General features: G+C 41.7%; 1 protein-coding gene across 1 annotated transcript in view; it reads left to right on the plus strand.

The window, feature by feature from the left end:
* Positions 1 to 13,705, plus strand: part of Nup160 (nucleoporin 160) — a 72,845-nt gene that overhangs the window by 22,190 nt on the left and 36,950 nt on the right. Inside the window, exons 8-14 of the mRNA XM_059260850.1 lie at positions 1,022 to 1,180; positions 4,955 to 5,032; positions 5,685 to 5,782; positions 8,271 to 8,355; positions 10,760 to 10,828; positions 11,251 to 11,334; positions 11,416 to 11,586. Coding sequence (XP_059116833.1) covers positions 1,022 to 1,180; positions 4,955 to 5,032; positions 5,685 to 5,782; positions 8,271 to 8,355; positions 10,760 to 10,828; positions 11,251 to 11,334; positions 11,416 to 11,586 — 744 coding nt within the window. The remainder of the gene's footprint in view (positions 1 to 1,021; positions 1,181 to 4,954; positions 5,033 to 5,684; positions 5,783 to 8,270; positions 8,356 to 10,759; positions 10,829 to 11,250; positions 11,335 to 11,415; positions 11,587 to 13,705) is intronic.

Consider the following 13,705-nt stretch of genomic DNA (forward strand, 5'->3'; position numbering starts at 1 on the left):
AGATACAGTCGTCACTTAAGAGCAACAATCATTTCAAAAAATCTTTCTTAGATTTGTGTATATGACTGTTTTGCCTACATTCAACATGTGTGATTAATGTATGCTTGGTGCCTAAGGACATCAGAAGGGGTGTCAGAACCCTGGAACGGAGTTACAGGTGGTTTTAGTCCCCACAACTGTGTTACCAAAATTCATGTTGGGGCTGAAGAGATGGCCCTGGCTAACAGTGCTCTTCCAGAGGGTTGGGATTCAGTTCCCAACACCTATATGGTGGCTCACAACTGTCTGTAACTCCATTTCCAGGGGATCCGACACCTGATCTCCAAAGACACCAGGTACACACATACACATACATTTTTTTGTTTTGTTTTTCGAGATAGGGTTTCTCTGTGTAGCTTTGGAGCCTGTCCTGTCCTGGAATTCGCTCTGTAGACCAGGCTGGCCTCAAACTCACAGAGTTCACTTGCCTCTACCTCCCAAGTGCTGGGATTAAAGGCATGCGCCACCACTGCCCAGCAATAAATTTTTTTGTTTGTTTGTTTTGTTTTTCGAGACTGGGTTTCTCTGTTTAGCTTTGGGCCTTTCCTGGAACTCACTCTGTAGCCCTGGCTGGCCTCAAACTCACAGAGGTCTCCCTGGCTCTGCCTCCTGAGTGCTGGGATTAAAGGCATGCACCACCACTGCCCAGCTAGCAATAAAGATTTTAAGAACAAATTTTTTTAATGCATGTTGATAAGACAATTTTCAAGATAAAAAAAAAGGCTGGTAATTTTGTTTGTTTTGTTTTGAGGCAAGGTCTCACAGTGTAGCTAGCCATGGCTGGCCTGGAACTTGCTATGGTAGACCAGGCTGGCCTTGAACTCACAAAGATCTGCCTGCCTCTGCTTCCCAAGTGCTGGGATTAAAGATATGTATGTGCCTCTCTGCTAGGCCCCACAAAATCATTTTCTTAAATGGTAAGGGATGTATTTCTAGTCTCAATATTCTTTGAATGTCACCTATTAACTCTTCTCTTGGGCAGGACCAAATGTGCCTGATGGTGGCTGACATGCTGGAATATGTCCCTGTGAACAAAGACCTTCGGCTCACTGCAGGAACAGGACATAAATTACGACTTGCATATTCACCTTCCATGGGGCTCTACCTAGGAATATATATGCATGCTCCAAAACGAGGACAGGTATGCGGTGTATCAAGTTATTCTCTGTGGATTGATTGGGGAAATGTCAGGCTCATTGAGTCCACTTAAGCTGTGTTTCAAGCGCTAAGTTGTTCAAGGGTGATTGGGTTTGGTGCTGATATGTGAATTAGAATTGTGGAAGAGAAAGATAGCTCAGTGGTTAAGAGCACTGACTGATGTTCCAGAGGAACTGGGTTCAATTCCCTGACTGTCCAGTGTCCAATCACACCAGGATAAAATTCAAAAAATTTTTTAAAAGGAAGAAAGAAAATCGTGAAAGGTAGGATTAAAGGGAAGTCTAAGGGAAAGTTAACCAAAACTAAACAAGAAAGCAAATTTGAAAATATAGGTGAAAAAGATGAAATTGCTGAGAAGGAGTGTAGGTGTTAGTATGTTAGTACGTAGTTGTGGGGAAATTAATGTTTAGAAATAGTGCTGTTCACCAACCAGACACTGCTGTCGTGTTGAGGTGAGGCATACAGAACGTATACAGTGGTGTAATCAAATAAGAAGTAACCATTTTGGATATTGTATGTTTGGCCTGGTGCTGTGCCTCTGTGTTCATGTACTAATAGCAGCAGCACTGGGACAGAGAGGATGTGTCTCCCTTGCCCACTGGAGCTCGATTCCCCTTGAGTCTTCAAATTCTTTGGTGGGCTCTGCTGTCCTCTCCTGTTTGGGTCCTGAGACACCTGTTCCCCCAAGGGAATTCTCACCACAGGGCTGATGAGATGGCTTATTACGTAAAGGTGCGTGCCTTCAAGCCTGACAACCTGAGTTAGATCCCAGGACACATGGTAGAAAAGAAACTCCTAAAGTTGTCCTCTGGCCTCCACATGAGTGACATGGCACATTACCACACACATGAATACTAAATAAATAAAATGTAATGAAAAATTAAATGAGCCTGGTGTTGTGGTACATACTAAATCCCAGCATTCAGAAGGCTGAGGCAAGGGGATTATCGAGGTTTTGAGGCGACACTAAGGGACATCGTAAGACTGCCTCAAAAGAAAAAAAATGGAATAAACTCATTCTTTTTCACAAGTCATTTGAAAACTCTGCACTCAGGCAGCGTTTCCTGGACTTTTGCTGTTGTGTTTGGGCTGAAGTCGACAATGTATGTTTGCTTTGCTACTTAGTCCGCCCATGTGCAATGACAGACACACAGCAGGAAAAATTCATGAAGTGTTTGTTTACTGTAACAGATGCCGTAGTGATGAACTGGTGAATTCTTTTTTCCCCAGAGCTGAGGACCAAACCCAGGGCCTTGCGCTTGCTAGGCAAGTGCTCTACCACTGAGCTAAATTCCCAACCTCAAATTGGTGAATTCTAATTCTCTGTTTTGGGGTTATTTTATTGTGGTTTTTAAATTCTTTTTTGTTTGTTGTTGTTTTTGAGAAAGGATCTTACCGTGTATCAATGGCTGGACTGAAACTCAGAGATCACCTGCCTGTGCCTTCTAAGTGCTGGGAGTAAAGGTGTGCACCACCACCACACTCAGCTCTGAGCTCTGTTTTGTTTTGTTTTGTTTTGTTTTTTAATTTTTTTATCTTTAGACTTCATACATGCTAAACATTTGTACTATCACTGAACTATACCTTCAGCCCCTATGTAGATTTTTTTTAAGATTTATTTTTGTGTGTAGATGTGTTTGTGTGAGTACGCACACACATGTGTACAGATGCCACAGAGTCTAGAAGATGTCAGATCCCTTGAGGCCAGAGTTGCAGGTGTTAGTGAGCTGTCTGATGGAAGTGATGGGCCCCAGTTTCCTTAAGTGCTCTTAACTGCTGAGCTCTCAGAAGACAATTTCAGTGTTTATTTTTTCCCTTGTAGCTTGCTTGTGAGGCTGGACTGCAGATTAGTGGTGAAACTACCTACTATGAGTAAAGTCCTAGGTTCTAGTCCCCACTGCTGGGGAAAAGAAAAAAATTAGCATTTTCTCTTTCTAAAAACAATGTTTTTTAAAGCCAGGCATGATGGCACACTCCTTTCATCCCAGCACTTGGAAGTCAGAAGCAGGCAAATCTGTGAGTTTGAGGCTAGCCTGGCCTACATAGTTAGTTCCAAGGCAACCAGATCTAAATCAAAAGAGCTGTTTAAAAAGTGGTTAGATGAAGATGATGACAAGCTGGTTCAGTGGGTACAAGTGTTTGCAGCTGAACCTGACACCTGAGTTCAACTCCAGCAAGTTGTTCTCCACACAGACTCACAGACATGTACATACAAACAAACAATAAATAAATGTAAAACATCTTTATCTTCCTGTGAACAGTTGCCTACCTATGGTATAAGGCACAGGTCATCATATTGTCAGTACACAGTGAATTTTCTTAATTGTTGTTTGTGTTTTGTCTTTTCCTCCAGTGTAAGGGATTCAACCCAGGGCCTTACACACTTAAGGCAATGATTCTACCACTGCATTAAACCTAGCCTTCAACTGTCATTTAAGAAAAACATTCTTACATAGTTATATGTAATTTATACATAATACTTATGTTTTATATATTATATATTTTAAGTTTATGTGTATATATGTGAGCATGTGCACTACATACATGCAGGAACCTGTGGAGGCTAAAAGAGGGTATTGAATCACCCTGGACCTGGAGTTACAGGCAATTGTAAGCCACTATGTGAGTCCTGGGAACCAAATCCAAGGTCCCCCAACAGTAAATCCAAGGGGTTGGGGATTTAGCTCAGTGGTAGAGCGCATGCCTAGCAAGTGCAAGGCCCTGGGTTCGGTCCTCAGCTCCAGAAAGAAAGAAAAAAAAAGAATAGTAAATCCTCTGAAATGCTGAGCCATCTCTCCAGGCCCATCAGATGTCATTTTTTTCTGTGTGAAAGTTTTAGTTTTAGGAATAGTGTTTGTTGTTACTGTTTTTTGTCTGCAGTGTGAGATTTGTCTTGATTTTGTTTTCTGGTAGTGCCGGGGCTCAAACCCAGTACTTTGTACATACCAGGCAAATGCTCTACTCCTGAGTTCTATTCCTAATTCTTGGTGGTAGATTTAAACACTTAAACATGAATTATCTTATAATTTTATAGGAAGTGTGCAGGTGCATGTATACATGCAATTGGACACTCATATATATTGGTGAAATTATTAAGGCCATTCCATGTAGTTAAAAGGGAGGTTTATTTTGTGGGGTAACTCACAAGTGAATGGATAGTTTAGAGAGTCTGGGAAAGACGCAGCGCAGACGGGTGGTGTTCTCTGGAGAACTCCGCTCGGTCTACCTCCAGCGTCCAGGGTCCAGGAACCAGGAAGAGCCGGCCCATCCGGATATCAGGTCTTCAGGGTCCTCTCTTGGCCCCGCCTTGTAGGCGTGACAGTTACCGAAGCCTCAATGGGGGTTGGAACTTCCAGATCAGAGCTAGAATGGCTACCCACTACACATATGTGCTCTGAGGATCAAACCTAGGGTTTCACATTATGATTTCTAAAGTAGCTGTAGTCATAGACTCAAAGTGGTAGTTTCAGGCAGAAGGGATAGGGATTCAGAGTATTGGGGAAGTTGTTTGATAGGAATAAAGTTTCAGTTTTGCAAGATGAAAAGAGTTCTGGATATTGGTAGCACAGCAATGTCAATGTATTTGAACTGCATACTTGAAAATGATTAAGATGGAAACTTTATGTTAATTTAAGTTAAATCTGGTGGCATACACCTGTATTCCTAGCACTCAGGTAGGAGACTTCTGAATTCTTTCCTTAGAAGAGTAATGTGTTGATTGTATGAAGTGATGAACTATTAACTTGTGTTTCAACAGTTCTGCGTTTTCCAGTTGGTGAGCACCGAGAATAATCGCTATAGTTTAGATCACATTTCTTCACTGTTCACTTCTCAGGTAAGTTGAACCGTCCTCTGCATTTCACACAGGCACAAGAAGGAAGTGTTGGCTATGTATGGCCTGGTGAGGATGCTTGCCTTTGAAATCATAGCTACTTGTGAATGTGAAGCTAGAGGGACATTTGAACACAGGAATTCCAGACCACCTTAGCAGTGTAGTGAGACTGTCTCTAAAGGCCTTAAACCTACTGTGTTTAAGGTTATATTCTTGGCCGGGCAGTGGTGGCGCACAGCTTTAATCCCAGCACTCGGGAGGCAGAGCCAGGCGGATCTCTGTGAGTTTGAGGCCAGCCTGGGCTACCAAGTGAGTTCCAGGAAAGGCGCAAAGCTACACAGAGAAACCCTGTCTCGAAAAACCAAAAAAAAAAAAAAAAACCAAAACAAAACAAAACAAAAAAAAAAAGATTATATTCTTAAAATATTTCATGTATAGACAGTGGAGAGCCCACCATGTGGGTGTTAGGAATTGAGCCAGGATCTTCTGGGAGATCAACCAGCTCTCTGAACCAGAGCTATCTCTCCAGCCCCTCTTCATGTAAAGAAACAGTTTAAGTTGGAATTTATCAAGTTCATATGGCATGTTGTACTTTATGTATTTTTCTCTCGTCAATACAAATTTTCTTTCTTATTTTCCCCCCATTTCTTCCTAGGAGACACTGATCGATTTTGCCTTAACTTCAACGGATATCTGGGCCCTGTGGCATGATGCTGAGAACCAAACGATTGTGAAATACATCAACTTTGAACAGTATGGACTGTTTAACTTTTGTTCCTTCTTAACCCTGGGCAGAGCCACACTGAGATGAGACCTTTTCGTGTGGAACCACAAAATGTGAAGGATTCTGATGTGTTTTTCTTGATTAATTTTCTAAAGTGCCCTTTTGTGGTTCTTACCTTTTGGTCTTAGAGCACATATACTTAGGGTTGTGTTAAGATAAAATACCGTATTTCTTAGGAAAGGTAGTATGTACCCCAGATACTTCTAATCCGGAAGCTTGCTGCTAATACTCTAATACCTAATGTTCCTTATACCCACAACTTAGCAAAGACATTGAAATTCCTTTTTATTCTCAATTTCCTTAAAATAAGATCAGAGGTAGATTGAACTAATAAGGTTCTTTGAAACTTTTTAAAACAGGAAATTTTTTTTTCCTCATGAGAAAATGAACTTCAGGGCTCAGAATGTAGCTTAGTAGATAGAGTACCTTTCTCGAACTTAAAGCCTTAGATTCAATTCCTAGCACCTCTAAAACTAAGCATGGCCTTGCATGCTTATAATTCCAGCACTCTGGAAGGAGAGGCAGGAGGATTAGAAATTCAAGATCATCCTCAGTCTCATAGTTTAGGGCCAGTCTGGAGTACATGATACCTTGTTTTTAAAAAAAAAAAAAAAAGAGAGAGAGAGAGATAAGAAGAGAAAAATGAACTTTGATATATAGAGCAAAATTAATATTTTATGATACAAAATTATATTATACAATTTAATGTTTTGATAATCTCTACTATTAGATACACTTATCTAATGTGCATTGCTCTAGTTTTAAACTTTTTAACAGCTGTGGTTCTGGAAAGATGCCTCAGCAACTAAGGGTTCAAGGATAGCCCCCAGCGCCCCTGTCGGGTGGCTTATAACTGCCCATTGCTCCAGCTCCAGAGCCTCCTAGTCTTCTTGCTTCCTGGGACACTTGAACTCACATAGGCATGCACATGCACACCATACAGGATTAAAAATAATCTTTAAAAAAAATACTTTTTTTGTTTTGTTTTTCAAGACAGGGTTTCTCTGTGCAGCCCTGGCTCTTCTGGAACTGACTCTGTAGACCAGGCTGGCCTTGGACTCAGAGATTCACTTGCCTCTGCCTCCCAAGTGCTGGGATTAAAGATGTGTGCCACCATGCCCAGCTTAATCTAAAAAATTTTTAATAGTTACAAATATATTTATAAACAAATTTAAATATTTTTTAATCAGACACATAAACACTGAGACATTCTTCCAGCGCCTTTTGGCCTTTTGGCTAAGATCAAGTGTGAAACACCGTTCTTGCGAGATTCCTTTGTGTGCTGCTTGAGAACCATTGAAACAAATTGAACCCTCAGCACTAAACTTTAGAGTAGAATTGTAAGAAGGTCTAGTCTGACCCTAAGCGAGACCTTGAAAAATATTAGTTTAGTCCTTAAAGGTAGCATTCAAACAAAGTAATGAAAAACCAGAGGCTTGGAGCTGGGCATGGTAGCACATGCCTGTAATCCCAGTACTTGGTAGGCAAAGCAAGAATATTGAGAGATTGAATTGAAGCCCACTAGAGCTACAGACTAAAACCATGTCTTAAGTCAAACAAAAAGGGTTATAGGCTCTGGATTTGGGGTTGCAAGCCTGGTTGTGCTGTTTATTAGCTGTGATAGACCTTAAGACTCACTTCCTTGGCTACAAATTAGATGTAATACATCCCCAAGGAGTGTGTAGGGCATACACGAGTATTATTTAGAACAGCACCTTGCATACTATCTAGTAAAAATCTAATAAAGATGAACTGTTTGTAGATTTATATTTCAGGTTTTAAATTGAGGGTGGTGCCTGTCAAAGACAGGACATCGGGCAGGAAGATGACTCAGTTGGCAGTTTCTGCTGTTTATTTATGAAGCCCTGACTTTGGATCCCCAGCTCCCGTGTCAACAGCAAGCCTGTCATGGCAGTGCACACTCACAAGCCCAGAGGCAAAGACATAAGGATCCCGGAGCTTGCTGGCCAGCTTAGTCTAGCTAAATTGGTGAACTCTGGATTCAGTGAGAGACCCTGTCTCAAAAAATAAGGTCAGGGCCTGGTGAGGTGTCTTGCATAATAAAAGTGCTTGCTATGGAGCCTGACCACCTAAGTTCAACCCCCAGAACTCATGATGGAAGGAGAGAACAGACCCTAAAAATTTTCCCTTTGACCTCTACATATCTACTCTGACACTCAAATCACAATAATAAAAAATAAGCTAGTAAATAATTTAAAACATAAAGTAGAGAACAATTGAGAAAGATATTTGGCATTGAGCTCTGGCCTCCACATAGACATGCACATCTATGCACCACCACCCCAAAGATAGTAAGAACACATCTGTGCAAACTGTACTCAGTAACAGAATTAAGTAGTGTTGGCTGCAGGGGTTCACTGATAAGGCCTTCCCTACTCAGATACTGCCAAAGTGTGGTGCTATGTTTTGGTAAACTTTTGGACTTTTTTCTTATAGTAATGTTGCAGGTCAGTGGAATCCAGTTTTTATGCAGCCTCTGCCAGAAGAGGAAATTGTCATCAGAGATGACCAAGACCCCAGAGTAAGTATGTTAACTGTTATGTCATGTTAGCCCAGAACATTCTGTTCTGATCAATGAACACATCAGGAATTAACACATCACTCAGGCCAGGCCAGTTCATCACAAGGACAGAGGACTGAGGTACTACTATTTCCTCGAGGGCAGCTAAACACACAGAATATAGACCCTATCAGGGAAAGAGGTACTATCTAAGAAGGAAAACAGCAAGGAAAGAAGCAGAATAAAGAGATGAAGCCCTGAGAGCTCCATGCCAGCCCTGTCTGAAAGCAGACACTGAACATCTCAACTGCACAAGCCAGTGCATTGGCCGTCTCATTTCAGTCAGTATGTATGTGCACCCTGTGGTTGCCAGGTGGTAGCCACAGAGTTCAGAGTAGGGTATCGGATCCCTGGAACTGGAGTCATAGATGATGGTCTATAAGTTCATTGTTTTTTTTTTTTACTCTTCGGTCTTTGGGGGCCCACCACTCAGCCCCCAAATAAGTACACAGAGACTTATTTATGAGTGCCCAGCCTTAGCTTGGCATTTTTATATCCAACTTTTCTTAAACTATCCCATCTTCTTGTACCTCTGGGCTTTTACCTTTCTCTATTCTATATAGCTCTCTTTCCTTCTTACCCCATGGCTGGTTGTGTGGCTGGGTAGCTGGCCCCGGGCATCCTCTCCTTTCTCTCCTCCCTCTTCTCTCTTCTATGTATTCTCTCTACCTGGCAGCCCCGCCTATCCCTCTCCTGCCTGGTTATTGGCCATTCAAGTCTTTATTAGACCAATCAGATGTTTTAGGCAGGCAAAGTAATACAGCTTCACAGGGTTAAACAAATGCAACACATCTTTGCATCATTAAACAAATATTCCACAGCATAAACAAATGTAGCACATCTTAAAATAATATTCCACAACAGTGGTCAGCTGCCATGTGGGTTCTAGGAACCAAAGCTGGGTCCTCTGCAAGAGAGCAACAGGTGCTCTTAACCACTGAGCCATCTCTCCAGCCTGCAAGCCATTTGTTGGTTTTGTTTTGTTTTATTTTGTTTTGAGACAGGGTTTCTCTGTAGCCTTGGTTGTCCAGGAACTTGCTGTGTAGACCAGGCTAGACTCTAACTCAGAGATCTACCTGTGTCTACCTCACGAGTGCTAGGATTAAAGGTGTGTGCCACCACTGCCTGACTGCCCCTGAACCTTTTAACTGACATAGTTATTATACACATCTGTGAAGTATAGCATAATGATACAATAAGTGATATGTAATGATCAAATTACAGTGATTAGTATTTCTGCCTGTTTAAACATTCTGTGGAATTCGGATAAATTCTGAAGAGTATAGCTTAATGGTAGAGTACATGCACCAGACCTGGGTTCCATTCCCAGCACCACATCAGGGGGTTTAAATTCTATAAAGATACATGCAATGAAGAAAATTTGAAAAGGTAAGACAATAAAGCATCATAGGCCAGTCTCCTAGTTTTTCAAGGATATATCTTCAGGATAAATGAAAGAAGTTTTTAGTTGATGCCTTAATGTTAAATGATCTTAATGATTATGGACTTTAAGGCTGAAATGACAAAAATTTGCACCTACGGAAACCCCACTTTAAGTATGAAATTGAATGTTGCCGAAATGTTAATCCTTAGAGTTCATTGATAATGGTTATTTATTATTCAGTTAACAAATACTGGCTTTTGGGTTTTGTTTAAAGCCAAGGTCACATGATAATCATTAGTAGCCTTTTGTTCCATTGTGTTCATCTTATTACTCATCAAAGAGCTCAGCAGATGGGCTGGAGAGATGGCTCAGTGGCTAAGAACACTGTCTACTCTTCCAGAGCACCTGAGTTCAGTTCCTGGCACTCATGGCAGCTCGAAAATGTCTGTAATTCCAGTTACAGGGGATCTGGCAACCTCACACAGACATACATGCAGACAAAACATCAATACACATAAAAATAATTAAATCTTTTTTGAAAAAGAAGCAGCAGCAGCTCAGCAGAAGAAAGGAATCCATAATGAAGGTCAGTCAGACTTTCTATATGCGAGTCCTTGTGGAGATGGTCTGGAAATCAGCTTGTTAAAACTGCTCTTTTACCAGGGCATATCATCAACAGGCTGGGTCCACTCTGTGTGTAAGAGTGACAGCTGACCCCTTGTTTTTCAGTGTCCCCAGTAGAGTGCAGTATAAATGCACACCATTCAGAATAGTGTATCATCGTGGTCCCGGAAGTCTTGTATTATTTGCTTACACTGTGGAAATGTAACTGTAGTGCAACTCGTTGCTCAAGTGTACAAGGGCAGAGTATCCAAATCATCCGGTAGAAATTCACACATTGGAGTCAGTGTGGCCAGCCGCCTTTGTATTTTCCCAATTTCATCTTCAGAATGATAGAGCTTTTGTTTTAATGTTCTATAGGAAATGTATTTGCGGAGCCTTTTTACACCAGGACGATTCATAAATGCAGCTTTATCAAAAGCTTTACAGGTGAGCAAGAAAATATCTAATGTTTGTTTGTTTGTTTGGTTTTGGTTTTTGAGACAGGGTTTCCCTATGTAGGTTTGGATCTTGTCCTGGAACTCGCTCTGTAGACCAGGCTGGCCTCAAACTCACAGAGATCCACCTGGCTCTGCCTCCCGAGTGCTAGGATTAAAGGCGTACGCCACCATTCCAGCCTTATGTATTTTGTTATGATTCTTTCAGACTCATAGATTTCTGAAGGTTATTCTGGATTAAACTTCAGAATTGCTATTGCTGTTAGGAATTGTTTGTGCAGTGTTAGAGGGGAGGAGACTCCCAGCAGTCCTGATGTTGCTGTGTAATTGAATTTTGCCTTAGTGCCTTTTAGGTGAGACTTCCTTCAGTTTGGGTATTTGATAGTATTCTGAAATAATTTCTTTTAATTTTAGATTTTCTGCCGGGGAACTGAGAGGAACTTGGATCTTTCGTGGAGTGAACTAAAAAAAGAAATTACTTTAGCTGTTGAAAATGAGGTGAGGTGTGGGTAAGAGTGACAGTAACAATGTCTGTCTGATAGAACAACCCCCAAAAGTTAACTTTTCTTTCTTTGTCAGCTCCAAGGAAGTGTAACAGAGTATGAGTTCTCCCAGGATGAATTTCGCACTTTGCAACAGGAATTCTGGTGCAAGTTCTATGCCTGCTGTCTCCAGTATCAAGAAGCCCTCTCGCATCCTCTTGCTCTACATTTGAACCCTCTCACAAACATGGTGTGCCTTCTGAAGAAAGTAAGCCAACTGGAGCACTCGGAGTTCCTCTGCATACCTCAATGAGTCTTCCAAATGCTGCTGTGGTACATGGTGCCATCTTTAGGATTTTATGTGTTTTAATCATTTACCTAAAGCTATAATTCATTTGAACTTTAGTATTCTGCATTATTATTGGTACTTTTAGGTTTCTATCTTATTTGTTTACTTTTATATGTTACAAATATAACGAGATGGCTCGTTCTTGTAAATCCTATCATTTAGGAGATTAAATGGGAGCACCACCATAAGTTCCAGGTCAACCTGGTGACGTGGGCTAGAGTGAGACCCTGCTTCAACAACCAAACAAAACACCAATAATAATGATAACACAGAAATTTCTGTATTCTCTTCACCCATACTCATCACTTGTTAGCTTCCATTTTGGTGGGTGGATTGGTTGGTTCCGTTGGTAGATGGGTTGATTTTATTGCTAGGGATTGAATCCGAGCCCGTTCATGCTAACAAGCATCCATAATGTCACTGAACTCTATCGTCACCCCAGTTTGCCTCTGCATTCCTTCTCCTCCAACTCTTCCTCCTCCTCTTTTCTTTCTCCTCCTCATTTTTCTTTTTTCCTGAACTACTGATGCCTTTTTATCTGTAAATATTTCAGCACAGATCACTGGCACAGATATTGGGACTGGAGAGATGGCTTAATAGTTAAGAGTGCTTACCACGCTTACAGGGGCCTGATTCCATTCCCAGCAGCCATGTCAACTCCAGCTGTAGGGGTCAAACCCCCTCTTGGGGACTCTAGTCACCTGCACATACCCACACACCAACACACAAATATATACACAATGAAAGAAAATAAATACTTTTTACAAAACACAGATAGTATCTTAAATAACCACAGCACAATTTAAAGCCCAGGCAATCAATCAATTTAATATTGATAATGGCATTATACAGGTTTTGGGCTTTTGTTTTTTGTTCGTGTGTGTGTGTGTGTGTGTGTGTGTGTGTGTGTGTGTGTGTGAGTGTGTGTGTGTGTGTGTGTGTTTGGTGCTTTTGGTTTTTTTCTGAGACAGAGTTTCTCTTAGAACTTGCTTTGTAGACCAGTCTGGCCTCAAACTTAGAGATTTGCCTGCCTTTGCCTCCTGAGTGCTGAGATTAAAGGCTTGTGCCACCACTGCCCAGCTCAGGATTCATTATTTATTATCCGTGTGTGTGGGGGGGGGTGGGGGGGTGGGAGGGAGAGAGAGAGAGAAAGCTCTTTTTTAAGATTTATCTTCTTGGTTTTCCAAGACAGGGTTTCTCTGTGTAGCTCTGACTGTCCTGGAACTAGCTCTAGACCAGGCTGGCCTTGAACTCAAAGAAATCTACCTCTCCCTCCTGAGTGCTGGGATTAAAGACGTGCACCACCACCATCTATCATTTTTATATGTGTGTGAGGCTGCTTGAGTTTATGTGCACTACATGAGTACAGGTGCCTGTGAGTGTATTGGATTCCCTGGAGCTGGAATCATAGGCAGTTGTGAGCCACCTGGTATGTGTGCTGGGAACCAAACCCATATTCTCTGCAAAACCAGTAAAGGTCCTTAACCTCGGAGCCATCTCTCTAATCTCCATTATGTTTAGATGTTAAGTATATTTACTTGGGGCATTTTGTTTTTAAGTTTTTATTACTGTGTTTGGTGTCAGTTTGTGGTGAGCAGGTGTGCACATGCCACAGCATGCATGTGGAGGCCAGAGGACAATTTTTGGAGTCACATCACTCCTTCTGTCCTGGGTTCCAGGGATCAAACCCAGGTTGCCAGTGGGAAGCAAGCACTTCACCTGCTGAACCGTCTCACCTTGCTGGCCCTAGTTGTTTCCTTAGCATACTCTCAGTGTTACCAATCTTTGCCTGTTAGGACACTGACGTTGTAATTACATCTGTAATTTGTTTACTGCGTGTATCTCTGTGGGCACGCATATGCCAGGGATTAAACTTGGGTAGCTAGCCTTGGCAGCAGGCATCTTTACCTATTGAGCCGTCATCTTGCTGGCTGAAGACTACATCTGTTTTACATTATCTTTCAGTGTAATTTGGTGTTTTCCTCACGATTCAGTGTCTTGGGGGATAATTCAGTCTGTAGTGTTTGCCTTGCAAGCA

This window comes from Peromyscus eremicus, chromosome 4 (genome assembly GCF_949786415.1).
Source record: "Peromyscus eremicus chromosome 4, PerEre_H2_v1, whole genome shotgun sequence".
NCBI classification, from domain to species: domain Eukaryota; kingdom Metazoa; phylum Chordata; class Mammalia; order Rodentia; family Cricetidae; genus Peromyscus; species Peromyscus eremicus.